This window comes from Sinocyclocheilus rhinocerous, unplaced genomic scaffold, assembly GCF_001515625.1.
Source record: "Sinocyclocheilus rhinocerous isolate Xijiao unplaced genomic scaffold, SAMN03320098_v1.1 scaffold3135, whole genome shotgun sequence".
Classification (NCBI taxonomy): Eukaryota; Metazoa; Chordata; class Actinopteri; order Cypriniformes; family Cyprinidae; genus Sinocyclocheilus; species Sinocyclocheilus rhinocerous.
In genome coordinates, this window is record NW_015638931.1 from 189978 (window position 1) to 215960 (window position 25983).

The 25983-nt window shown below is 35.9% G+C and overlaps 2 protein-coding genes across 5 annotated transcripts in view; one reads left to right on the forward strand and one right to left on the reverse strand.

The window, feature by feature from the left end:
• dock2 (dedicator of cytokinesis 2) overlaps window positions 1-25983 on the reverse strand; it is a 122152-nt gene that overhangs the window by 36478 nt on the left and 59691 nt on the right. The window lies entirely within an intron of this gene.
• LOC107750045 (protein FAM196B-like) lies at window positions 2624-19355 on the forward strand. 4 transcript variants are annotated; one of them, XM_016565300.1, is made up of 4 exons: window positions 2624-2635; window positions 5340-5544; window positions 16265-17832; window positions 18724-19355. In XM_016565300.1, the coding sequence occupies exons 3-4, from the start codon at window positions 16487-16489 to the stop codon at window positions 18800-18802; spliced, it is 1425 nt and encodes a 474-aa protein (XP_016420786.1). In that variant the 5' UTR covers window positions 2624-2635; window positions 5340-5544; window positions 16265-16486; the 3' UTR covers window positions 18803-19355. The 4 variants fall into 4 exon arrangements, 3 of the variants coding, with proteins under 3 accessions (XP_016420786.1, XP_016420785.1, XP_016420787.1); XR_001641108.1 differs by lacking the exon at window positions 2624-2635 and having other exon boundaries at window positions 5292-5544; window positions 16265-18180; window positions 18724-18766; XM_016565299.1 differs by lacking the exon at window positions 2624-2635 and having other exon boundaries at window positions 5292-5544.

Sequence of the window (25983 nt, forward strand, 5' to 3'; positions counted from 1 at the left end):
ATATATATATATATATATATATATTGTCATGGCCTGTAACATCTTGTGATCCATGACAATGAGTAACAAATGAATCATATAAATATTTTTTATTATTTATATGATTAATTTGTTACTCATTGTCATGGATAAAAAAAATATGATAATGACTTTTGACACCAAAAGTACCTACAATTACAGAATCACCCAACAATGTGTCGCGACACTCTGATTCAGCTGATGGCACAGAAGATGATGAACAACATTTCAGGTAGTTTGGAGAATCTTGCAATCTTTCAAATCGACGTCCAATTTCCCCTCCACCTCCACTCTGCATGTGCCTTCCTTCCTTTGCTCTCTCTCTCTGATCAGATGATAAATGACACAGGCGGAGGGGAAATGTGATGGATGACGGATGGATGTTTGCAGACAGAGAGTTGAGACCCATCACTCACACAGACCTCACAATCCTGACTGTACGCCACTGATAAAACCAGCGTGTGTGAATATGAACGAAATGAAGTGAGCAGTTTATTCTGTCACACAGACCTGAAGTAAAACAGTATAGAAATACTGGAAGAAGAACTTTGCATCCCATGAAGGACTGTCAATGATGTAACTGAATCAAGTTTGGGGTGGGTAAGATTTTTTTAATGCATTTGAAAGAAGCCTCTTCTGCGGAACAAGGCTGCATTTATTTGATTGTAAATATTGTAAAAAAAATTGTGAAATATCACAATTTTAAATATTTGAATATATTGTCAAATATAATTTATTCCTGTGATCAAAGCTGAATTTGCAGCATCATTACTGCAATCTTTAGTGTCACATGATCCTTCAGAAATCATTCTAATATGCTGATTTGCTGCTCAAGATACATTTATTATTATTATTATTATTATCAATGTTGAAAACAGTTGCACTGCTTCATATTTTTGTGAAAATCATGATACATTTTATTTTTCTGGATTTTTTTATGAATAGAAAGTTCAAAAGAAGAGCATTCATAAAAAATAAAAATATTTTATAACATTATAAATGTTTTTATTGTTACTTATGAGCAATTTAATGCATCCTTGCTGAATAAAAGTATTAATTTCTTAAAAAAATAAAATAAAATTGTACCGAGCCCAAACATTTGATTGAACGGTACAACAGTAATTGAAGTTTATTGCAAAATATTCTGATATACACCAGTAGTTTGAAAGTGTATTCGACTCTTATGTCGTCTGCAATGCATCATGGGAGGATTATACTCTACAGAAAGTCAAACAACCTACAATGACTCCATAAATTACACTGGAATACAAAATAAAACACATTAACGCTGAAAAAAAATGACACGAAAAGACAGAAAAACTTGTGAAAACTTATGTGGTAAATCCAGCAGACAGACACAGGACTCATCTAAAGGGAAGCATTTCAAACGATTGTGCTGAGACAGACGCCAGTGATGTTCCCATCAGCTGTTTAAAGAGCTCTGAGATCCGTCCTGCTGCTGGAAATATGCTGATCACACACACCTCTATTCCTTTAAACCGTCTGTGTGTGTGTGTGCGTGTGTGTGTGTGTGTGTTTCTGTGTGTCTGTGTGTGTGTGAGAGAGAAAGAGAGAGAGAGAGAGAGAGGTGAAATTTGAGATTTCTCTGTAGTGAGCGCTATATATCTCACTGCTGTCTGTCTGACAAACAAAGACAGAATGACAGTAAAACAGACACACATAAGCTCTGCAAACCGATACACAAAATACACGTTCACTGAAACCCAGTGAGCTGTTTAACCAGACAGGGACCCGTTCCAAAAAAGGACAAACTTACAAAGACTTCTGACTTAAAGTCTGGTCATTTTGCAGCTCCTGCTCTCATCAGGTTCATGAGCGCTTAGCGGCCGCTGATGCCCTGGAGCTCACATCTCCCAAAACGTTGAAGCAAATTTTCAAATAGGCGTTATCTTTATAAACAAACCGCATATTTGAAGTCTAAACAACTACATTCACCTAATGCTTAAAACTACATTCCATGACACAACAACAGTAGTATTTGTAAAATTATAGTGGGTTTGGTCGTCTGCCATGACACTCGCTGCGATACTGGTAGAATAACACATGGCTGGAAAGATCTCTCAGCCAATCAGATTCGAGGACCAGAAAGAAATATTGTATAAAATTAAATAATATAATATAAGCATACAATATCTTACAAAATATACAGTAATCATCATGCAATATTTTATATAATATCAAAACAGACATAATTTGTGAAAGGTTTTCCCTTTGAGAAGGTCCCTGCATGTCCTTTTGTTAGATTTATCTGACTTCTGAGGACAAATTTGTCCCTAAAGTACAGCTAAGTAAATACACACTGACAGAAAGTCACACAATCACCCAAAGGCAGAGAAAAGAACACAATGTTTGATGAAAATCTACAGGCAACAAAGGAGTCTCACACCCACATTCACACACAGACAGACAAGGGCAGCAGTAGAGGTGTAATCTGTGTTATGTAATAAATCTAATTAAATAGAGCGGTGTCATCTATAAGGACAGATGGCTCACTCTGTCAAATGAAAATAAAGCCACGCACACATGAGTCATGAATATCCCTTCATTCTGATTCCAGCATCACACCTGTTTAAACATATCTTATCTCTTCCGATCTGTTTCCTGTTTCCTTTGTTATTCATTGAGAACATAATTCATACAGACTCACAACATTCCATATCTCTCCTGAAATATTCATTTGATTTTCAGTGGAAACAGGCCAAAGTTTGAGGGATCAAACTAGTAATTCTATTAATAATTATAAATAAAAATAAGTAGGTTCACAAAATAGTTCAACAGCAAGTTTATGTAGATTAGTATTAATATGAATACTGTAATATAAAGAATGACCAAACATACAAAAATACAGTGATTTTTCATTTCTAATTTACTTTATATATTACCTATTCCTATCTCATTTGACCTATACTTGCTACACTTGATATTTTATTTTTATTTGTTATTGGTTTTATTTGTTATTTATTATTTTATTTGTTTTGGGATACCTGGTAACACAAATATATAGTTTTAGTCATGCCAATATATATACATATATATATATAAATAAAAGAATAACCCACTCCAAAATAAGAACTAAGACTGAGAGACACAGACAACAAGACAGACAGAAAGACAGAGGTTTGACATTCTGCTCAGACTGTGACAGAATAACTGATGACAATAAAAATATAGAAACAGACGAGACGAGAAGAGACATAGACGAGAGCAAAAGACACAAACCTGAACACACACGTGATGTCCATGAGCATTTGGGAGCATATAAAATGTGTGTGTGTGTGTGTTCCACGGTCAGTTCTTGTCCTGGTTTCAGTTCTTCCTCCCCTGCGGCTGTAACCTCATCTACATCTTTCTCATTCTTTCATTTTCCTCATGTTATCCTTCTTTTCACAGCTGCCCCCCTCTAGTCCTCTCTTCCTCGTTTTCATCACCCCCACCCCTCTATCTCTATAAACTGATGTTATGAGATTCCAGCTCCACTTCAGATCAAATTAAAATGAGCTTTAGTGAGAGCAAACCACACGGCCTGCCTCTATCCTGTGTTTTAAATATCACACATACACATCTAAATGAGGACATATTGTGCACCTCTATTGTTTTTATGTAAGGCTAATAGCAATGACTGCAGACCAACTATATTGCTAAAACTAAATGTTTTGCATTTTATAGATGCAAATAAACTTTAAGAAATCATATTTCCTATTGAGGACATACTCAGATTTTGTCAGATTTAGATAATATTATAATTTATATTTTGAATTAGTTTTTTTCTTATATTTTCCATTTTAATTTTAGGTATTAATAATTTTGTCTATTTTAAACTTTTTAAAAATGTCTATATAGTTACATTTTTTTACATTTTTATTTTCAGTTTTAGTTTCAGTTATTTTAGAACATCAAGTTAAACTAAACAAAAATGAGAAAAAAAAATTACAATTAAATTATTTTAATGTTTAATGTATCTTAATGTTATTTTCTATCTCCTAACCCGATCCCTAAACCAGCCCACACAGAAACCTGTGCACATTATTAGATTTAAACATAAATATCATTTGGATCATGTATGAGTCTTTTCGACTTGTGGCGACACATGAAAATGTACTTAAGACAAATACACCTTACAAACAAAACATTTGACTAAAAGAAGTTTGAAATGATAAAGCAGTAGATATCAATCACTGCTCTTCTAGCTATCAGGGAACGTTCTCAGAATGTTCTGGCGAGGTTCTTTCAAAGTTATGAACAATATTCTTCCAGTAACATTAACAGAATGTTGTTTAAAGTTATCTGGTCTTTTATAATGTTCTCAAAACGTTATTTATACATCTTTCATGGAATGTTTTTTCTTAAACATTTTAGTTGGATGTTCATCTAATGCATTTTAAACGTTTCTATTTCTGGTTTCAGAGAATGTTCAGAGAACATTCAAAAGTAACATTTCCGTTCGAAAACAATAAAATAAAACACTCTCTTCATGTTTTCTCTGACAGTTTCACACACCAAGAAAAAAAAAAGTTTTTAAACCATTTTAAAACTGGACATGTTAATGTTTAGAGAACATTTACAAATAATGTTTTTAAAACTTAATGGAAATAAAAAAAATATTATTAGAACACATTTTTAAGCTGGGCTGATTGTTTGAGCCTAATACAGAAACACTGACTCAACCAATGGTGTGAGTTTGAGGGCGGGACTATCTGTTTATCCGACCAATGACAGGTGAGATGAGTGTCTCAGAAACATGTTTGAATGTCTTGAAGTGTTTTTGGTACACCAGTGGCACAGATATTATGCACAACACTTTTAGTCTTCATTTTCATGACTAGGTCTATTTTTTTAAACTGAACCTAAACTGAAACTTCTTTTGGTCAAATGTTTTGATTGTAAAGTGTGTTTGTGCATCTTTCATTACAGTAAATAACACATAACACTGGCTATCTAATGCAGTGACATTCAGACATATTATTAATAGGAGGCACTTTTTTAACACCATGCAAGATGTTTTCTAGCATTAGGGCACTGACACACAAAAGACAAACACACACACACATTCGACACTGAAACACTTCGTTGACCCTAAACCTTGAACGCATTTATACAGTGTGTGTGTGTGTGTGTGTGTGTGTGTGTGTGTGTTAGTGTGTGTCCAGACCTCCTATCAGCAACTAATGTGACCGAACAGGAGAGGGAAACCAGGACACACAGCGGGATTAAAACACACACACACAGAGAGAGAGAGAGAGAGAGAGAGAGAGAGAGAGAGGGAGGAGATACGAGACGCTCAGTTCACCAGTAGATGGAAGGAGAGACAGATGTGCTTGTGAGAGAGAGACAGATCATAAACACAGACAAGAGAAAATCACACAGAAGGACGTAAGAAAGAAGAACAGAGACACACGGAAGAGTCTGATCTCACACGGGAATATAGGAGAAACAGAACGAGTGAACGAGAGAGAGATGAAGAGATGAAGAACAGTCCGTTCACCTACAAAACACTCTGTGATGAAGGTCAGTAATGGAGTTAATCATCTAATGAAATATTACAACACTGCTCAAGTCATCAGCGTACATCTAAAACATTAATTCTATTTAATTTAATTTAAATATTTTACATTTATTTTACATTTTTAATTAAATTTTTACAAATGTTATTACATTTTTTTATATTCAATTTAATTTGTAATATTTAATTTTTAATTTAATCTACGTGTGTGAAGTGCTTTTGAGTTCAATCAAAACGTACTAAAAAGCACCTTGGTACTAACATGGTACTTTCAACCTGTACCATGGTCATATCAATAAAGTATCAAAGTATCATAGTGATACCATGTATTTTGGACTTGTATCATGGTAATGTTGTGATATTCTCTGTAGCACTGTGGAGAATCACACATATGCCATAGTAAATGAATATGGCAATCATTCAGCATCATAGTGTATATCAAAATACCATAGAGTTGCCATCTGACACCATCATTTTACCATGGTACAGCTGCAGTACTTCTGTAACTGTCTCTGGTTGCTAAATAATGTCTGTGTGTAATTGATCATCATTAATAACACAGAGCAAGTTTACTGAATGTATTGTAAACACAACACTGGGATCTCTCTGTCTGTCTGTCTCTCTCTCTGTCTGTGTGTGTGTGTGTGTGTGTTATGTAACAACAGGTATCTAATACCCATCCGTTACGGAGACCTCTGATAGAGTAATGTGTGTGTATTTAAATGTGTGCGTGCAAGTGTGTGTGTTTTAGCATGTGTGTATGTAATGCTTTAAAATGTGTGCATGTGCTTGTGTGTATTTGAGTGTGATTTAGGATTTACTTTGCAACAATTTTAAGTCAAAAAATGTTACAAATAATTACAAAAAAAAAAACATACCCCAATAATAATTTTATTTACACCTTCAAAAAAAAATAATTTTTACATCTAAATGTTATGTCTAAGTGTAAATGTATTGACTCACACATGTCGTTCCAAACCCGTGTGACTTTCTTTCTTCTGTGGAGCATAAAAGAAGGTATTTTGGGGAATCTTGGGAGTCAAACAACAATGGACCCCAGTGACTTTCACTGCACTGCAAAAAGTGGTAACTTAACAATGATAACATCTAAATTAAGCGTTTTTACTCAAGTCAAATATATTAACACCACTGAGCCAACCTTTATAAATTAATTTATACCAACAAAACTATTATACCAATTTATACCAATAAAACTATCTTTATATGTTTAAAAAAAACAGTTAGACACACACTTGAACACAAGTAAGAGAATAAGGGATGGAAGACAAAAGTAAAACAGACAGACAGTCAGCAAGAGATAAACACCAGAGAGAGGGATGCACGAAAGGCAAGAAAACAAATAGACAGTGACAGCAAAAGAAAGAGGAGAAGAGACAAATGAACAGAAAGACAGGAGACAGACGGGTATTTAAGAGAGACGGGCCTGAACCTCTGAATGAGGTGAATCTCCAGACACCTGTCAAGATCATGTCCAGCTCATATTTCACCTCAGAGTGAAAAGGAAGGAGTAAGAAATGTCTGACGTGATGAAATTAAGTCTAGTTTTAAAGTTTTTTTTTTTGTATTGTTACTTTATGACTTTTTTATAATTAATTAAACAGTAAATTACATTTACATCAAATTCTCATTACTGTAATGCACAACAATATCATTCTTAATAACATCAATTATTATTCAGATTGTAAAATCTTTATGTTTTGATAGAATTTGTTGTAGTGATATAAATGAATGAACAAACAAACAAACAAATAAAAAAAACAGGACAAGAAGTTTGAAAAATATATATTTATCAAAAGTTTGGGGCCTGAAGACTTTTTTTTTTTAAAGAAATTAATACTTTTATTCAACAGAGATGCATTAAATTGATCAAAAGTGACAGTAAAGACATTTTATAATGCTCTGAAAGATTTATATTTTGAATAAATGCTTAAAAAAATACAAATGATTTCTAAAGGATCATGCTCACATGACAATAAATGATGGATGATGCTGAAATGCTTTAATGATGCTGAAAATTCAGCTTTGCATCAGAGGAATAAATTACATTTTAAAATATATTCACATAGAAAACAGTTCTTTTGAATTGTAATACTATTTAACAATATTGCTGTTTTTACTGTATTTTTGATTAAAAACAAAACAAAAACAATGCAGCCTTGGTGAGAATAAGAGACTTTCTTCAATATTATTTAAAAAAAAAAAATTCTTACTGACCCCAAACTTCTGTACAGTAAAGTTAATATTTTATTATGGAAATAAAATCTAATGAGAATCATCATTGACAATAATGAAAATCACAAAAACTCACAAGTGAAATGTCTGAATGCATTACAGTAATGAGAATTTGGGGGATTAATGGTCCTAAAAAATAATAATACATATTATTTTCCTTTGATTTTGGGATGAAATGTGACCTGGACATCATGACTTTGTGATTTACTCAGAGAAGACTGTATAAAATGAAATGAGTTTGAGAAAACATGCGTCATCCTCCAAAAGAGGTGAAGACACAAACATCAGTACGTTTGTGTTCTTCTGCAGACAAATGCACACTCCCTCTCTCTCACACACAGTTTTTTTAAAAAGCTGTTTTCTTTTTAAGCTGATAAATTTTTTAAGCTACCCTGATACTCTCACAGGCGCAAACATACACACACACACACACACACACACACACACACACACACACACACGTCTAATTGCTAAACACACTAATCACATGAACAGTTCTAAACACACACAAGTTCAGCAGAGTGCATTGAGGCTCAATGAAACCATCTTCAAGTCAAGTATCACTATTAGGCATACTATTTCAACAGACCTCTAGAACTCAGTGTTAAAGTTGAGTGTCTTTGTCGTCCTGCAGATTTTGTGCTCTAACCTTCCTGAACACTGTGACAACCACCCAAAACAACCTAGCAATCTTCTAACAATGCAATAGAAACAACCTGGAAACCATAGAGAACAACCTAGCAATCTTCTAACAATGCCCTAGCAATTCCCTGGCAACCACCAAAAATACCCTAGCAACCACCCAGAACAGACTAACAACACCCTGGTAACCACCCAATACACCCAAGCAACCCTTCAATGGCCAAGCAACTTACTGGCAACCACCCAAAACACCCCAGCAACCAGCCCAAACAGCCTAGCAACCTCCTAGCAATGCCACAGCAACTCCCTGGCAACTACCCAGAACACACTTGCAACCTCCTAACAATGTCCTAGAAACTCTCTAGGAACCACCCTGAACAATCCTTCTAACAGTGCACTAGCAAATCCCTGACAGCACCCAGAACACCCCAGCAACTCCTTGGCAACCACCCAGAATGCCATAGCAACCTCCTACTAATGCCATAGCAACTCTCTGGCAACCACCCAAAAAACAAATGAACAACCCTCTAACAATGCACTTGCAACTCCCTGGCAACCATGAAGAACAACCTAGCAACTCTCTAATAGTGCCTCAGCAACCACCTAGAACAACCTGGCAACACTTATAACAGTACCATAGCAACTGCCTGGCAACCACCCAGACACACTTGCAACCTCCCCCTAGCAATGCCCTAGAAACTCTCTAGCAACCACTCTGAACAAACCTTCTAACAGTGCACTAGCAACTCCCTAACAACACCCAGAACAGCCTAGCAACCCTTATAACAATACACTAGCAACTCACTGACACCCACCAGGACACCACAGCAACTCCTTGGCAACCACTAGAATGCCCTAGCAACCTCCTACTAATGCCATAGCACCTTCCTGGCAAACACCCAAAACAAATTAACAACCCTCTAACAATGCACTTGCAACTCCCTGGCAACCATGAAGAACAACCTAGCAACTCTCTAACAGTGCCTCAGCAACCACCCAGAACAACCTAGCAACCCTCAACAATGCCCTAGAAACTCCCTGGCAACCACGAAGAACAACCTAACAACCCCTCTAACAGTGCCCTAGCAACTCCCTGAGAACCACCCAGAACACACTAGCAATCATCCCCGAACAACCTAGAAACCACCAAACAAATCCCTTAGCAACTCTCTGGCAACCACCCAGAATACCCCAGACACCCTAGAAACCACATTGCAACATGCTGAAACCACTAAGAACACCTTAGAAACCACAGAGAAATGTCCTGGCAACCGCCACAGCATTCTGTTAAATGTACACCAATGAGCTACAACAATACACAGAATACTGTGGTATTACCATGATATCATGTTTAAAAAACGCTGCAATATTATGGTACTATGGGGTATTTTTAGTTAGTGTTTAGTGAGTGCTTAGTAGAGTATATGTTAGTGTGCACAGAGAAACACCACTGTCAAAGCCATTACACACACACACACACACACGCGCACACACACACACACACACACTATATGCACCTGTGTGTGCAGTAACACGTCCGAGGACTTCCATTAGGTTTCCGTGTGTGTGTGTGTGTGTGTGTGAGTTACAGTACATGTGTCTGTATGAGTTATGTGTGTAATATAACTCGCAGCGTTTTCCTCTCTCAGTGCATCTCAGAGGTGCTGTACGCTTCGACTGGTTAATATTGTATATCAGAGGCTTAAACACACTAGTGTGTATCTCGCTTTGTAACATCTCCCAGAGCTTTGTTCAGTTTGATGCTCTGAATGACATCATATCACTGCAAAGCATGAACCGCCAGCCAAACCAATCAAATCATCACAAAAAGAAGTTAAACATTTGATGTAATTGTTGTTATAGGAATATTGGAAAAAAGAGGCCGATTTCTTCAAATTTCATTAGATCCCACTGAAAGCAGTTAAAGGCTCTGGATAATGAACAGACGACTGTCTGCTGGGAGTCACTGCACAGAATGAAGATAAACTTTACAAACTACATCTTTCATTCAAACAGACACACCGGATCCATCTCGACTCACTCTTTATGCTCATCCTGCCTGCTGTTTGTTGTTTTGATTCATTTCTGTGCACACGGGGTTCAAAATGACATTTCCTAATAAAACTTCAGCTTTGTTGAGTAAAAAAAATGAATTACCAACTAGATGACCATTCACTGAAGCAATAAGCATCATGAATACAGTCAGAGCTCAATACCTTCAGGACTATACCTCCTTCCACTATAAGATCTAGTTGTGAGGTAAGGTTGAGCATCATTCAGAACTGAATTGAGAATGTGTTTCAAATCCAATTCAATAATTTTGAATTAAAATGGAATCGCAGTTGCAAACAGAATGCAGATGCAGAATGAATTGAATTTCAGAAAATTTCTTAATGCAATTTTAGCTATAAAAGCAAAGACTGTCAAGAAAAACATTTTGAAAAAAGTTTTAAAAGCCTCAACATTTTTAAGATTAAGAATTCTAAAAAGAATGACAGAAGAACAATACAATAGAGCAATATATAAAACAATAAATATCTAAAAAGATTAGATAGACAGACAGACAGACAGACAGACAGACCGATATAGATAGATAGATAGATAGATAGATAGATAGATAGATATATCTTTGAATTACTATTCAGTAAATTCCTCTTCCTGTCATTCCAGTTCAGCTTCCTAATATATTCCTAATATAAGTTCAGCAAAAATAAATCAGGCAAAATATGGTTTTATGTCTGAGAGTAAATATTTATGGCCAGTAAACTTACTTTCTTTGCTCCAGTGGCAGGTTTGACAAAAGCATAATTTTTAGGAAGGTGTGTGTGTGTGTGTGTGTTTTCAGGGCAGTGTGGTTACGGGACGCTGCATCTGCGGCTCCTGAATATCGATCACAGCACACACAGATGCCAGAGAGTATTAGATAAAGTGTGTGTGTGTGTGTGCGTGTGTGTGTGTGTGTGTGTGTGTGTGAATGATGACACAAGAGAGGCTCAGAAAGACAAAATCAAAGTCAGGAGTAACAGAGTGTGAAAGAGAAGAGAGAAGATGAGTACAGGGCTCGAACGGAGCTGATGAAGAGATCAACAGAGGTTCTCAGTGTGTGTGTATTGTGTGTGTGTGTGTGTGTTAGCGCGCGTATGTGTGTGCTGGAAAATGGAGGGATGAAAGTGGAACATCTAGCTGTGTGTTGATGAACCGTAGCAAAGATCAACAAGAGACCTCAAGAACACAATACTCAAGGAGTGTGTGTGTGTGTGTGTGTGTGTGTGTGTGTGTAAGGTGCCCTTACAGAAAAGCACTGTGGCCGTACCATAATGATGTATCAGATGATGTACACTATAAAAACTTAAACTACACTGTAAAAAAAATTAAATAAAAATGTTTGAAGTTGTAAATAAAACAAAGATTATTGGGGTATGTTTTACAAGAAAACTATTAGTTATTGCAGAAGCCATTGGCAATAGCATTAAACACTAACAGACACTAACAGATCTCCTCCATTTAATTTTGTTCAAAAAAACATACACAAAAAACACCTAATTATAAATATTTTCTCTCCTAATAAAGTCTGTTTCAAAGCATGATGGGAAATCTAGATTTCCTTTTCAAAATTTAAAAATATACACTGTTAGTCAAATACTAACTTCTTTTCATAAAAAATTAAATAATATTACACAAACAAATATATTTTAAAATTATACACTGTTAGTCAAATACAAATTTCTTAAAAAAAAACATAATATTAAATAAAACTTAAATATATTTTTAAAATATACATTGTTAGTCAAATACTAATTTCTTTTCATGAAAAAAAAAATAGATCTAAATTTTAGACAAAATTAACTGTTGGATTTTTAGTCATTTATTTTGGTATGTCCACCTCAAAAAAAGTGATATTTAGAGATTTATTATTAGTGCAGCATAATTATTTATTATTGTGATATTTCATATTTACCATTAACTTATGGTACCATATATCACAGTATCTCAATGGTACAAAGTAATAATGTGTTAAATGTCAAAAAACATGGTAATATCATGGTATACCATATGGTATACAGAACTTTTTGTTAATGAATGCTATCTGATCCAATCCAAGGTCAAAAAGTGTCAAATCCAGCAGATCAATGAATCTAAATTCTTCTAAACACATCACAGAGCAAAGAGCCGTCCTGCAGCCCACACTCACCCGCTCCAGAGGATTCAGAGACGGCAGACATGAAAGACGAGAGGAGGAGATTTGGCTTCAGATGTCTCTAACAGTTTGCTAAAATGAAAACAATCCTAATGAACGTAACGGCTGGGACGCAGGAAGAACTGCAATTGTTCAGTCAAATATTCCAAACTAACTTCAGTTACTCTCATAATTAAACACAGACACTTTGTTCCTCATTAGGCCTGTTGTGTGTGTGTTTGTGTGTGTGTGTGTGTGTGTGTGTGTGTGTGCGTGTGTGCATGAAATAAATGAGTAGTGTTGTATGATAATGTTCATCTGTTAGAGGCTAATGGGGGTCATTAGCATTTTTGACCAACAAAACTCTTCTCACATACACACACACACACACACACACAGACCTTTCCACAATGCTAAAGAATTAAATAAACTAATAAACTATTATTTACAGTGTTAAAAAATTCAAAAGATGATTGGAATACATTTTACAAGGAAAAAAATCTGTATTTTTACTTCAAAATTTCACATTTAATTTAATTTAATTTAAATGTGTTACTTGCTTTCTTTGTAATTATTTGTGAAATTTACTAGCAATTTCTCAGTTAAAATTGTTTCAATGTAGATTCTACACCATTTTCCTCAGTGTAACAAATTTAAATTTCATGAAAAGTAGGTCATTTTAAAAGCATCAGATGTCGGTCTAATAAGGGTTATTCTGGACTGTCCCTCTTCTAACTAATATATAATGGTTTTTCATAAGCGGTTTTAGATTTAAGAGTAACTTTTAAATAAGTCATATAAGGTCTGTGGTTAATGTTATTTCAAGAGACTTTCACATTTTTTCTAAAACTTAAATAACACCTCATTTCAATAGTGATTTATCACGCATATAAATTCAAATTTTTATGCCGTTAGTTCCAATGTATCAAACTTATTTTTGAAAGCACAACCATTTTAAAATGTACACTTTAGATCTTGACAATGTTGTAGAACAAAACTGAAAATTTTCTTCAAGTACAGTTAACCACAAATATTATTTCACTCTTACATGTTCTCAATATTAGCACTAATGATAGCAGAAAACAAAATGATGTGATGACAGCATAAAACTAAATAAAAATAGTTGCCTAATAAAATAAAATGAAAATAAATAAATAAATAAACAACATTAACACCAGTGTTTAGAATTTTATTTATTTGTTGATGTTTTGATTTATTGATGTTTTTACTTATATAACATTATTTTTAATTATATAAAATTTAGTGATAGAAAATAAAGAATTCACATAAATCAGGGTTTTAAACCAAATTTAGACATCTGTCTATCTATCTATCTATCTATCTATCTATCTACTTTTTATTAAATATTTATTTCCATTAAAGTTTTAGTTCTTCAAGTTAAACTATATTAAAATAAGAAATCTTGCATTGACAACTACCTGAAATATTTATTTAAATGCATTTTTTTAATTAAATAATTATTTATATATTTTTGCAGTTAATGTTTATTTTATTTCAAGTAGCTAAACAGTTTTTTTTATGGTTTTTATTTTTTTGTTAACTATAATAAGAACCTAAGAACCTCTTTTCTCTGACCATTTGCTGAAAATAATAATACTTAATTCATTATTTGTGCAAGAAACACACACACAGTGTTTGGGTCAGAGGAGACAGGCAGCTTTGAGTCGGTCTCATAAAAGAAAAGAAGCTTAACAGAGAACAAGATATGAACTACAAGACACACAGAGAGCTTATCAAAGAGCAAAAGAAAGGAAGACGAACACTTAAGACGAGGAGGAGATTACAGAGGAATAAAGTGATAATAATAGGCCCTTCAGGAAGAGAACCAGCGAGACAGAGCGAGACTTTAATCAGCTGCATGTGACATATGGGGGATTTTGTTAACCCTCATTAATATTCATAATAGTCGTGTTGGGTTATTGGAGTCTCTGAGCATAAGATGGACGTGAACTTTAAGAGTGTCTCTCTGCTTTCTCCTGTTGACTAGCATTCTTGATTACAGACACACACATGTGTTTGGAAAGTAACTCAGTTGTGGTTACTATTCAAAAGTTTAGATGTTTTCACAAAAAAAAAAAAAAAAGAAACAAGCTGCTCTTTCCAACCAGTATCATAATAAAACATGGTTTTACCACATATTGCACACACGGCTTTACAGTCATATGAACTCAGTCAATAATCTATCGAGGATGGAATAAATACATATTTTCATAAATATGTATAAATAATTATATAAATAAATACATGTAATAAATCACTCATTTAATGAGTACATTAGTAAATATATTACTTATAAATAAATTAAATGCATGAACTGTTCGAAAATTTACTGGATCATTTATTTATCATTTGCATTTCTTTCTTTCTTTCTTTTTAATTTCTGCAAGTTTCATCCTCCATAATGTTACGTATCCGGTCCATGAACTTCCGTCTGCTAGCCATCAGAGGTCACCCTTTCCATTTTCATTGACTCTCGCACTACACACTGTTGCATATCACCCCGGACTACATATCCCATCATTCATTGCACTGATTTCACACAGCACTGATTGCACACAGCTGTTTCATATCACTCACTCACTATTTAACACTCACTCTGATCCCTTCCCGGTGCCGAGTATTGTTTAGCGCTTATCATTTGATAGCTACACTACAGAGCCCTCGTTAGTTTACCCTGCCTTAGCCTAGTCTTGCCTTGTCTGTTTTCTCGGTTTCTGATCCTTGCCTGGTTTCCTGGATTTATCCCTTTAGTCTCGCCCTTTTGATTCTGTTCGCCATTCGTTGACCTTCGCTAGCCCTAGGATTATTCTTGTGTCTTGTCCACCATATTCCTGTTTGCCGTTGTCTGACCCATGCCTGTTTCTGACCACGCCTGTGAATAAAGCTTGCACATGGATCCGCACGTCTCACGTCTCGTCAGCCACGTTACAGATAAATGCTTTTTAAAATACAAAAAGACATTTGTTACCTTTTGTTACAAAATATTTGATTATGAACTTTGGTTATTCACACTGTTTTCTAGTTTTATTATTTTATCTGTTTAAATACTGTTATAATGTGCACTATAATACTGTATAATGTGCACTAGTTGCACTAGCTGACGAGACTGCATGAATGCAGGACTACTCAAAAACTATTATTTCCAGTTACATTTTCCAATTGTACAAATAAATTATTTGCAATTAGCCAAGATTTATTTATTTTGTGTGCAAAAGAGTCCAATAACACAAAGATAAATTGAATAGTGCTACAGTCTACAAGATCTATAAAAAAAAAATTCCCAAATTACTTTTCACTACTTTGTGTATAAAACATTTATAATGAGAGTAAAATTACTGAGTGCACCTTTACTATCGCTACCTTAATTGAGATTTTCTTGCACAAGATAAATACTACTCTGAATGAAAAAAAAAAGTAAAACAGTTGACTGTAGCCATTGACTTCTACAGTATTTTTATTTCCATACTATGGAAGTCAATGGCTACCGTCAACTGTTTGGTTACCAACATTCTTCAAAATATCTTCTTTTGTGGGTGAACCATCCCTTTAACTGCTTTCCGAGTAGCTTAATAAGCTGCAGCACATGCACATTCAGTCTAATGTATTTTACACACATCTTTATTCTTTCTCAGTCAGGTAAACAACGAATTTGGAGACAAAGTGACACTGGATCAACACCTAGACGGATGTAAAAAATGGATTTCTGACCAATGCAATTATTTCTATTGCTGTGGAATACAATTTTCCAAAACACACAGAGGAATAATCATCTTTGTTTTAGATAGTATGCTTACAAACAAAGGCCACACCTCCTACAGTTCCTCCTCAGGGGGCTGAGCCAATCATCAGAGGTCATGGGCCGAAGGGCAGCTGACACGTCCAATGCGGTGCCGGCACTAGAAGTGCCTCTAGCTGGTGGGCGGGCCGTCCTGTCTCAAAAATGGGGCCCTTTGTGCAGTGTTGGCGTCCAAACGTCGCCGGGCCTCCGCTCACTTCCGTCATTGAAGAAGAAGACTCAAACGGTCAGTACAGCCAACGGACCAACTGCCGAAACCATGTCGCTGGATCGGGCGAGGCGTTGTGAAGTTAACGGAAGGCACGTTGTCAAGGCGGCGTCCAGGAACCATGTAGCACAGGACAGGACGTCCCAGGAGAGCGAGGTGTACAGTCAAATCAAAGCCAATCCAAACCAATCCGGGCCAAGAGGGAGTTTAAAAAGAACCCCCCGGTATGTTAACGGAAGTATTGTTGCTCCTGAGGTGGTGGGTGGAGTTTGCAGCGAAGGGGCGGAGTCAGAGGAAGCGAGACGGCAGAGTCAAACAATGACACGTGAATGTAGGCGGGGTCAGTCGCTGAAAGGGGAGGCATCCAGGCCGGCCGCCAGCTCGTACACCACGCCCCCTCGCCCATGTCGCATGATGACATCATCACCCAGACTGTGCGCCAGCTGTGGGCGGAGGCAGTCTCAAGCACCACCCTGCATGGCACCTGCTTGTCGCAAACGAGCAGCCAGTCAGGTTCAAGCGAGCATGACGCTTCCGACGCCGCCGAGGAAAAGCTGTTCGCCTCGATTGCAGAAACAAAACTCCACGGTTGCACAGCCAACGTACGCGCAAATTCCCAATCACACAACGCCAAACGCATGCTCCACCCCCGTACAATCCAACAAAAAAGATGCAAAAACTGAAGAATTTACGCAGTCTGAAAAGCCCAAAAACGACTTGACGACGCACAAAACGCAACATACGCAAACACGAGTCAAAACAGAATCAACCGCACAACACGCATCGCAAGACACAAAGGACAAGTGTGCGAACACGCAAACGCACAAATCCGCCACGTCTAAACCGATTGGCTGTGAGTCCCAAACCACACCCACTCCTCCACCCAAGCAAGACTTGAAATCAATACAAGTCAAATGTAAACCAGCACCTCCAGAGCTTCTGATTGGCTCAGCGACCGGGCCTAATCCACAACCCCCACCCCCCCCTCCACCAGAACTTAAAACTGATACGGAAACGGACTCTAAAGACACTCATCCACCTCCAACAGACGATATCCCACAATGCAACGGTGCACCTGGCGTTCTACACGGACTGCTGCAGAATGTAGAAGAAAACCTGCTGTATAATCAGGAAAAGATCAAAGTCCTTCTCAATGTCATTCAGGACCTGGAGAGGAACAAAGCAATGAGTGAAGGGTGAGTGAGAGAGAGAGAGATTAAGGCTCTGGAGTTCATGAAAGCGTGTTTGATTTGTGATTCCACACTTCCATCATCCCATAATTCCCCTGGTAACTGATGCATCCTGCGACAAAGCCTCGGGAATCTTGATCATCAATGGGACATAGACCCCCTACCGCTCCCAAACTCTCTCTCTCTCTCATCTGATGTCTCATCTTCACTGCTACACCTCCTAATGCATTTACACCCTTTCTCTTAATCTCTTAAGAGTTTCCCTCTCTTTTTTCTCCTCCATCCACACGCACATGGTTTCATCAGAACTCTGCTTTGATTGAAAGCTCAGATCTGTCAGGATCGATCAGGAAAGTGACTGTGTTGTATGTTTTAAAGTGTTCATTTTCATTGCATATTCAAGGACATTCAATAGAGGTCTGTATGCCTGTGGGATTCCCGCTGGCCTTGATTTTATTTGTTGTGACACAGGACTACATTTCTGAGATGTAGAAAAACTCTACCCAAGTTTCTATATGCAGACTGGGTTTCGGGCGTTTTTGCATTACAAAATAGGTCTGGAACAACATTTCCAGCACTTTCAATTCATTCAAAGATAAAATTCGTAATATAAATATAAATGTACACAAACTGGACTGAAGCTTAAAAACAAAATCTATAACAACAAAAGCACAGGCTACAATGAAGAATCTGTGATATTATTGAAAAGAAGACACTTCTTTTGTAATACCTGGAAATAACAAATAAAAATGCAGACGTGTGTAGGAAGAAAATCATTGTGGGTGGAAGTTGGATGGAAAAGAACAGACCTCTAATTCAATGCTCGGTGTGCGTGTTTCACATGTGTTCAAGTGTGTGTGTGTGTGTGTGTGCCTTCATACTTTCTTGTTTTTTCAGGCGTTGTTCTTACAGAACAGGTCAGGACATCAACAACTGCTCAACCTGCCAGAAAACAGCCTGCATCATATACAGGTAAACATCACCACAGCAGTCCACTTATGTCTATCATGTCGTATGTTTGCCATTTATGTCCTTTTTCCTCCATGTCTAAGCCTTACAATTAAACAGGCTGATTTTGCTACTGTACTATATGCAAATGACCTCTGTTGTGAATGGCTAACCTTCACATTAACAATGAAAACGGTACCATAAAGTAGTCAGAAGTGGTGCACACATGAAAACACATTAATTGCATGATTTTTATCAACATCAAGCATTTCACACTAATCAAAGCCCAGCAACAACCACATGCAAACATGCCAAATTGGAGCCTTTTTTAATTTTGTGATTTTTTTTTGGAGTGGTGTTTTTGCTGTTATGTCGGTTAGAGGCTGACAAAACCTCACTTTACACTGTGACTCTTCAGACTTTCAGCAACAGCACTCAACACTGCACAGAGTGCATTAGCAGGTGTCACACAGGACACACTGTGCTAAAAACAGGTCGACGGTGACTAAATAGAGCAGAACACAGGAGTCTAAAAGCCATGTTAAAAATGCAACACTCATGCAGAGAGATGAGACATCCATCTGATGCATATGTACTGTACATACTATCAGAATCAGAATCAGAATCAGAAAGAGCTTTATTGCCAAGTATGTTTGCACATACAAGGAATTTGTTATAGTGTCACAAGCTTCCAGTACATGGAGACAACAACAACACACAGATAATAAAAATGAGATGTGAATAAAATACACATGCATAAATATAAACCACAAAAAAAGAATAAATTGTATGTACAGGTGTGCTATAGATAGAATAGGAATAGAATAAAATAAAATAAAATAAAGTTTGGGAAAACTGATCGTGTTTGAGAAACAAAAAACAGGAAAAACTAACAAAAACAGTACAAACACTGGAGAGCCAAACACTGAGGCTGCCGTCTGCGGCGCCATCGCATGTGATTTTTTTATATAGATCAACTATTAAAAATATAGACCAGAATTTGCTCCATCAGAGTTTTGTACTGTGAATGTCAGACTTGGTCTACATAGTATTTAGCCCTGTAAAGCCTGACAAATGAAATAACAGTCTGAAATACTGTAACACCCCTGTGGACTGTTTGTTGTGGTTTCTTCCCCTTTTGTTGGTTTAGCCTGTACTATCATTAGTTAATTACCCTGATTGTGCTCACCTGTCTACCACTGATTATCCACCATATATTAGTTCCTGTCTGTCTCACCTTTGGTGGTCTGATCGAGGATGGATCATTTCGACAAACCTGATGAACCTGTGATATCTTCTTCAGGGCGAAAAAGGAAAATAAAAGCTGAAACGTTTTCACGGAACCTTGCAAAAGCAGCGCGTTACAATGGTGAGGGAAAAGCTCCATGTATCGCGTGTAATCACACCCATACAGTTTATGATCACAACAAAAACAACATTTGTCAGGCATCTACATTGTCATCTGATGAGATTACAAAGATTAAACGAGTGTTTTTTTTTAAACTCTAAAACATGAAATGTGGAGTTATCTGCCTTTGCCAAAAAACGACGGTTGGAGCTATCTACTTTTGCTATAAAACAAACGTTTAATATGTTTAAAAAAAAACATACTTTAAATGAACTTTAATTTTGTAAATTACCTGTATTTGTTTAAGTTATTACTTAATCAAAACAACCCAACTGCAGTTTGATTGATATTACTTGGAATGCGCAATAAAAAAAACGTGATTTCTGAAGAAAAAAAATAAAAATGGAGTTAACGGTTTTTGCAAATTAACTCTACATATATAGTTTTTTAATTGGAACAGTTAGTTAATCCTTTAGATAAAATATGTAAAAAAATATTTGTTGAGTATCATTTGATACATCAGGTGTTTATGGCTCATATAGTATGATATAGTAAGAATGTGAAGAAAAACAGCTCAATTTTATTCAGAGAAACAAAGTGAGCAAAAATAAGCAATTTGGTACAGATGCTGATATTTATATGAACAAAAAGTGATGAAATTCTGATGCTTGAAATGTAAATCAATGAGATCTTTATAAAAATACAGCAAATACTTACATAAAATTATATATATATCAGTCGTCACTCTATATCTCCAATAATATGTCTTAGTAAGATGATATTCAAATGCTTAGTTTATGATCAAAACATATGATGCAATGCCAGACAATGATTGAAAGATGAACAAATAAATGTTCCTCAAAAGCCTGATGATCATATTTGATACTCACTGATTGTTCTAAAAAAAAATGATCAAGCAAAGCTAAGCTGCTTCAGTCCAGTAAGTGTTCAACTTTAAATATTACTAACAACATAAAAGTTATTCTTATGTTTACTTGATAAAAATCAGCAACGATTTCACAGCAAAAAGACATGTGAAGCACGAGCTGAAGGTGGACGTTTGTACAATTAAACTAAAAGCCTTTTACTTGCTAAAAAGCCTAAATATCAATCAGACAACAGAAGACATGTAGTAGATTGAGTGCAACAGGTTTATCAGCAATGTTTTGATCATGGTGATCATTTAGAGGCCCTATTTGTGTATCAAATATTATACAGTAGACTTCACAGGGTTAAAACTCTACTCAAGAAAATCAATTTTGCATGACCCATTTAAAATATTATAAATCGTGCGCAGAGCCACATCTGAGTTATGAGTCTTCTGCGGGGCAGAAACAGACAGAAATTCACCAGGAGACCATAAGAATGATTTAAGAGTTGCATCAATATCCTACAGCAGATCAAAACATTCAACGGCCAGCAGAAACCTATGAGCATCCACTCTGTGCAAAAGAAACAGATTGTTTCGGTCTTAATTATCATTGCTTGCTAAATCAAGCATCATTATTACTATTTATCATAGTTAGGGTTACACTTGCCTAGATGTGAGTGTGTTTTTGTAGGTGTGTGATGTATTTATTAGAGTCAGCTGGTTTGTATGTTTGTTATAATCGAGGGACCGTGAGCTCAAGCTCCCATTCAACCATAATGAAGCCCTGAGGGACGGACACACACACACGTATCATAAAGCCAGAGAAAAATGTAAACCTGTGCGATATCCCTCCTGTCACACAAACACACACACACACACACGTTCAGCACTGGATGAAATTCCCTCAACTCTTTTATCTCCCTTCCTTTTTTTCCAGTTGGGATAAACAGGATCATTATTCCCGTACTATGAAGAGCTAATCGCACAATAATGCATGTTTCCAGCACTCACACTGAGGTAAAGCCTCGGGAATCAATTAAGAGAGATGGATTTCCCATTGAAGCTTAATCTCATGACAATACAGTCTGACAAAGCCAGGAACACACACAGGTTCTGTTCCAAATGCTATCAAGCTGCTTTGCTGTCTACATAGGCAGCTTCCTTTTAAGGCAGCATGCTAACTGATGTGACTGATTTGGAGCGCCCTAATAGGCAGAAACTCTGTGTCATACAAATAGTGCTCCTCATATGAAATGCACAGTAGGCTTGACAAGTTTCTTTAATCTGCTCGTTCATGCATGCATTCATTCATTTGTTCATGCATTCATTCTTTCTTTCATTCACACATTAATTAATTTGATCATGCATACATATATTTGTGCACGCATGCATTAGTTCATGCATTTATTCATTTGCTTTTGAGTTCATGCATTCATTCATTCATTCATGCGTTCATGAATTCATGTTTTCATTCATGCATTTATTCATTTGTTTGTGTTTATAAATTCGTTCATTAATTTGATCGTGCATGCATATATTTGTTCATGCATGCATTCGAGTGTGCACGCATGCGTTCATGCATTCATTCATTTGCTTGTGTTCATGCATTCATTTATTTGCTTATGCATTCATGCTTTCATTCTTACACTCATGTGTTTGTTCATGCAATCTAGCATTCTTTCATTAGTTTATGAGTTCATGCATTCATGCATCCATTTATGATTTTGTCCATGCATTTGTGCATTCATGAATTCGTTCATTCGTTCATTCATTAGGTTTAGTGTTTATGCATTCATTCATGCATGCATTCATTCATTAGTTTATGAGTTCATGCATTAATTTATGTATTGATTCATTCATTGAGGGTGCATTAATGCTAACATTTTAGCCTTCATACTAGAGATAATGTTCTAACAAAATCCAAATTTAGAACAGTTTTTACTGTACCAATCTTTTTTTATGGACACATGAACTTTGCATATATAGCCTAAATGACTTAGCTCATTTCAAACGCAATACGTTTAAGGGTTCATTATAAAAAGATTGGTATCTTAAACATTTTTAAAAACTTAAATTATGTTAAACCATTACCACTAGTATGAAGCCTGAAATGTTAGCTTTAATGCACCCTCAGTAGTGGTTGAGAAAGAAGCATTTCTGTATCTTCCGCTGTGTTGTTAAATTATGTTTGCGATTTAAATTTTGTTGTGTTGTGTACTACAGGGCCACCACGTCAGACACAAAACTTTATAATAAAATCACTACAATAACATTAAACAATGCATTTAAGGCAAGGTAAAAAGACGTAGAGCTGCTGTCTGTTTCAGTGAAGACAGGCCAATATCTATAACTTTAACAAAAGTTTAAGCTTCAATAACATTCAAAATATCACTAAAGTCTGACAACAATAGTCAAGTTTCTTCAACTCATATACCACTCTAAAAACTGTACTTGAATCTTTTAATCTTCTTTCAAGAGTCATCAATATGTCTGGCTCATTTTCCCAGAAGAGAAATTTTTTTTTTAATTTAAATTGTGTAATTGTGTATCTGCTATAAATGAACTTTTGCCAACTTTTCAGAGTACAATAGCATGAAGATGATCTCAAAGCTAAAATAAATGGACTAAAAGCTGGATTTCAAGCCATCTTTAAGACTCCAGAGCAACATCTAAGCAAAAAAAAAAAAAATTTCCTTTGGGTTTGCGCTTATGGATGCAGTGTGATTTATAGTGCTAGATTTCCTTGACTCATGATTTCTGGAAAATAATATTGATGATTAAGATTTCTCCATGTCTGAAAGTGCAGACTCTAGCTTTGAGCTTACTGAGTGAACTCCCTTCCCTCAAAAGATCTGTTCATCACAAATTATGCTTCCATACTTCTTTATCTCTCTCCTTCTCCCTGTCTTGATGCCTCATCCTCTAGGGATGACAAAAAGTTGAGATGGGCTTGGTTATAGTGCTCTTTAAAATACAGAAATGCACACTGCAAACCTCAGGAGGTTGCTCTGCAGTTACTAGACCGAGTCAAAAGAGCCTCTATGACCCTCTCAATGAATCATTTATGTCTTTATATTTATGTCTTTGACATACATCTGCACAAACGTTATGTGACAAAGAGTTAAAGGTCTCACTAACACAGAGTCTGATCAATAATAAAAGTGATGCAAGCACTACTGATGACAAAAAAAGCATACTCAATTGAACTGCTAAAAAAAAAAAACCTCCTCAGTGTTGATGAATTTGCATGGTGCACTGATCATATACATGTAAATGTGTCATCTGGATATGCAAATCAGAGACATCACCTAGCAATTTCTAGTGACAAATGATGCCCTCTGAAATGACAGCAACACTGAAAAACAGATTTATAGCTGGCAAAAACTGTTGAGTTTCAAATGCAATACAGAAATAACTAGATTTGCATTTTCTGAACAAAAGGAGAGTTTGAGATTAAGGTTTTAGTTCTGCCTGTGAAATGCTACATCACAGATGCTTTACACTAAGTGACACTAAGCATCATGTTTAATCTCAACTGAGCGTCAACATATACAATCTGTGCTGTATAAATGCAACTACAGATGGTTGAACTATGGAAGCTTGTTTTCGCCATGGTCATTTTATATCTCACAATTGGGACTCTTTGCAATTCTGAGAAAAATCAGAATATATAGGCAGATATAAGATATAAAGGCAGAATTGTGAGAAATAATGTCAGAATTGTAAGCCATAAAGTCAGAATTGCGAGGAAAAAAGACAGAAATGCATGATGTAAACTCAGAATTGCAAGAAAAAGTCAGAAATGTGAGATGTTAACTGAGAATTGCAAGAAAAAAGTAAGAATTCTCAGTTCTCATAATTCTGACTTTTTTCTCAGAATTGCGAGTTTATATCTTGCAGTTCTCCGTTTATATCTCACAATTCTGAATTATGAGGAAAAAAATCTGAATTGTTTGATAAAAAGTTGCAATTCCCTTTTTTTTAATCCTGTAGCAGAAGCAAGCTTCCATATTAAACAGATACATTAAAAGCAATAACAATCATCACTATTCACTATGTAAAAAACAGTAGTAAGAAAGTTGTCCAAATGCAATTCACTGTGAAATAATATAATGATCTAGAAAAGAAATGCAATAGCACAATCCCTGCAGGACAGGTGTATTTTCCATTCAGTGTCCTACAACAAGCTGTTGGTGAACACACTGCGTTTATCTCCGTCCGTCATTATGGGGTGTGTTAACCTTCAGCATATTCTCTGTCAGTCTGTATTATTCTCTCATCCCTTTACCTCCATCTTTTGCTCATCACGTTCCCTTTTTTCTCTCTTTCTCTCTAACTCACTTCGTTGCTGGGAAATTGCAGGCAGGACTATGGCTACACTGTAAATAGAGGGCATAACCCCTAACACACACACACACACACACACATCTTCATGCTGCTAGACTGCAGTCAGATGAAATGGTCAGTTTGATGCAGTTGTCATAATAGTTAATCTCAGCCGCCTTGGCTCCAGAAGTATTTGTCTCATTCATTTATGCACTGGGATTAAAAAAAAAAAGTTTTTTTTTAATTGCAAAGATGTCAAAGATTGTTTATTTAAACTCATGAAGCACTGCGAATGACAATTTTAAAAGTTGGTGTCAGTAAGCCTTTTTTTTTTTTTTTAAAGAAAGAAATTAATATTTTTTAGTCAGCATGGATGCATTATCAAACGTGAACATAAAGACATTTATAATGGTATAAAAGATTTCTATTTCAAATAAATGCTGTTTTTTAAACTTTCTATTCATCAAAGAATCCTGAAAAATGTCACTGTTTCCACAAAAATATGAAGCAGCACAACTGTTTTCAATATGATAATCAGAAATGTTTCTTGAGGAGCAAATCAGCATATTAGAATGATTTCTGAATAATCACGTGACACTGAAGACTGGAGTAATGATGCTGAAAATTCAGCTTTTGTTTGATCACAGGAATAAATTATATTTTT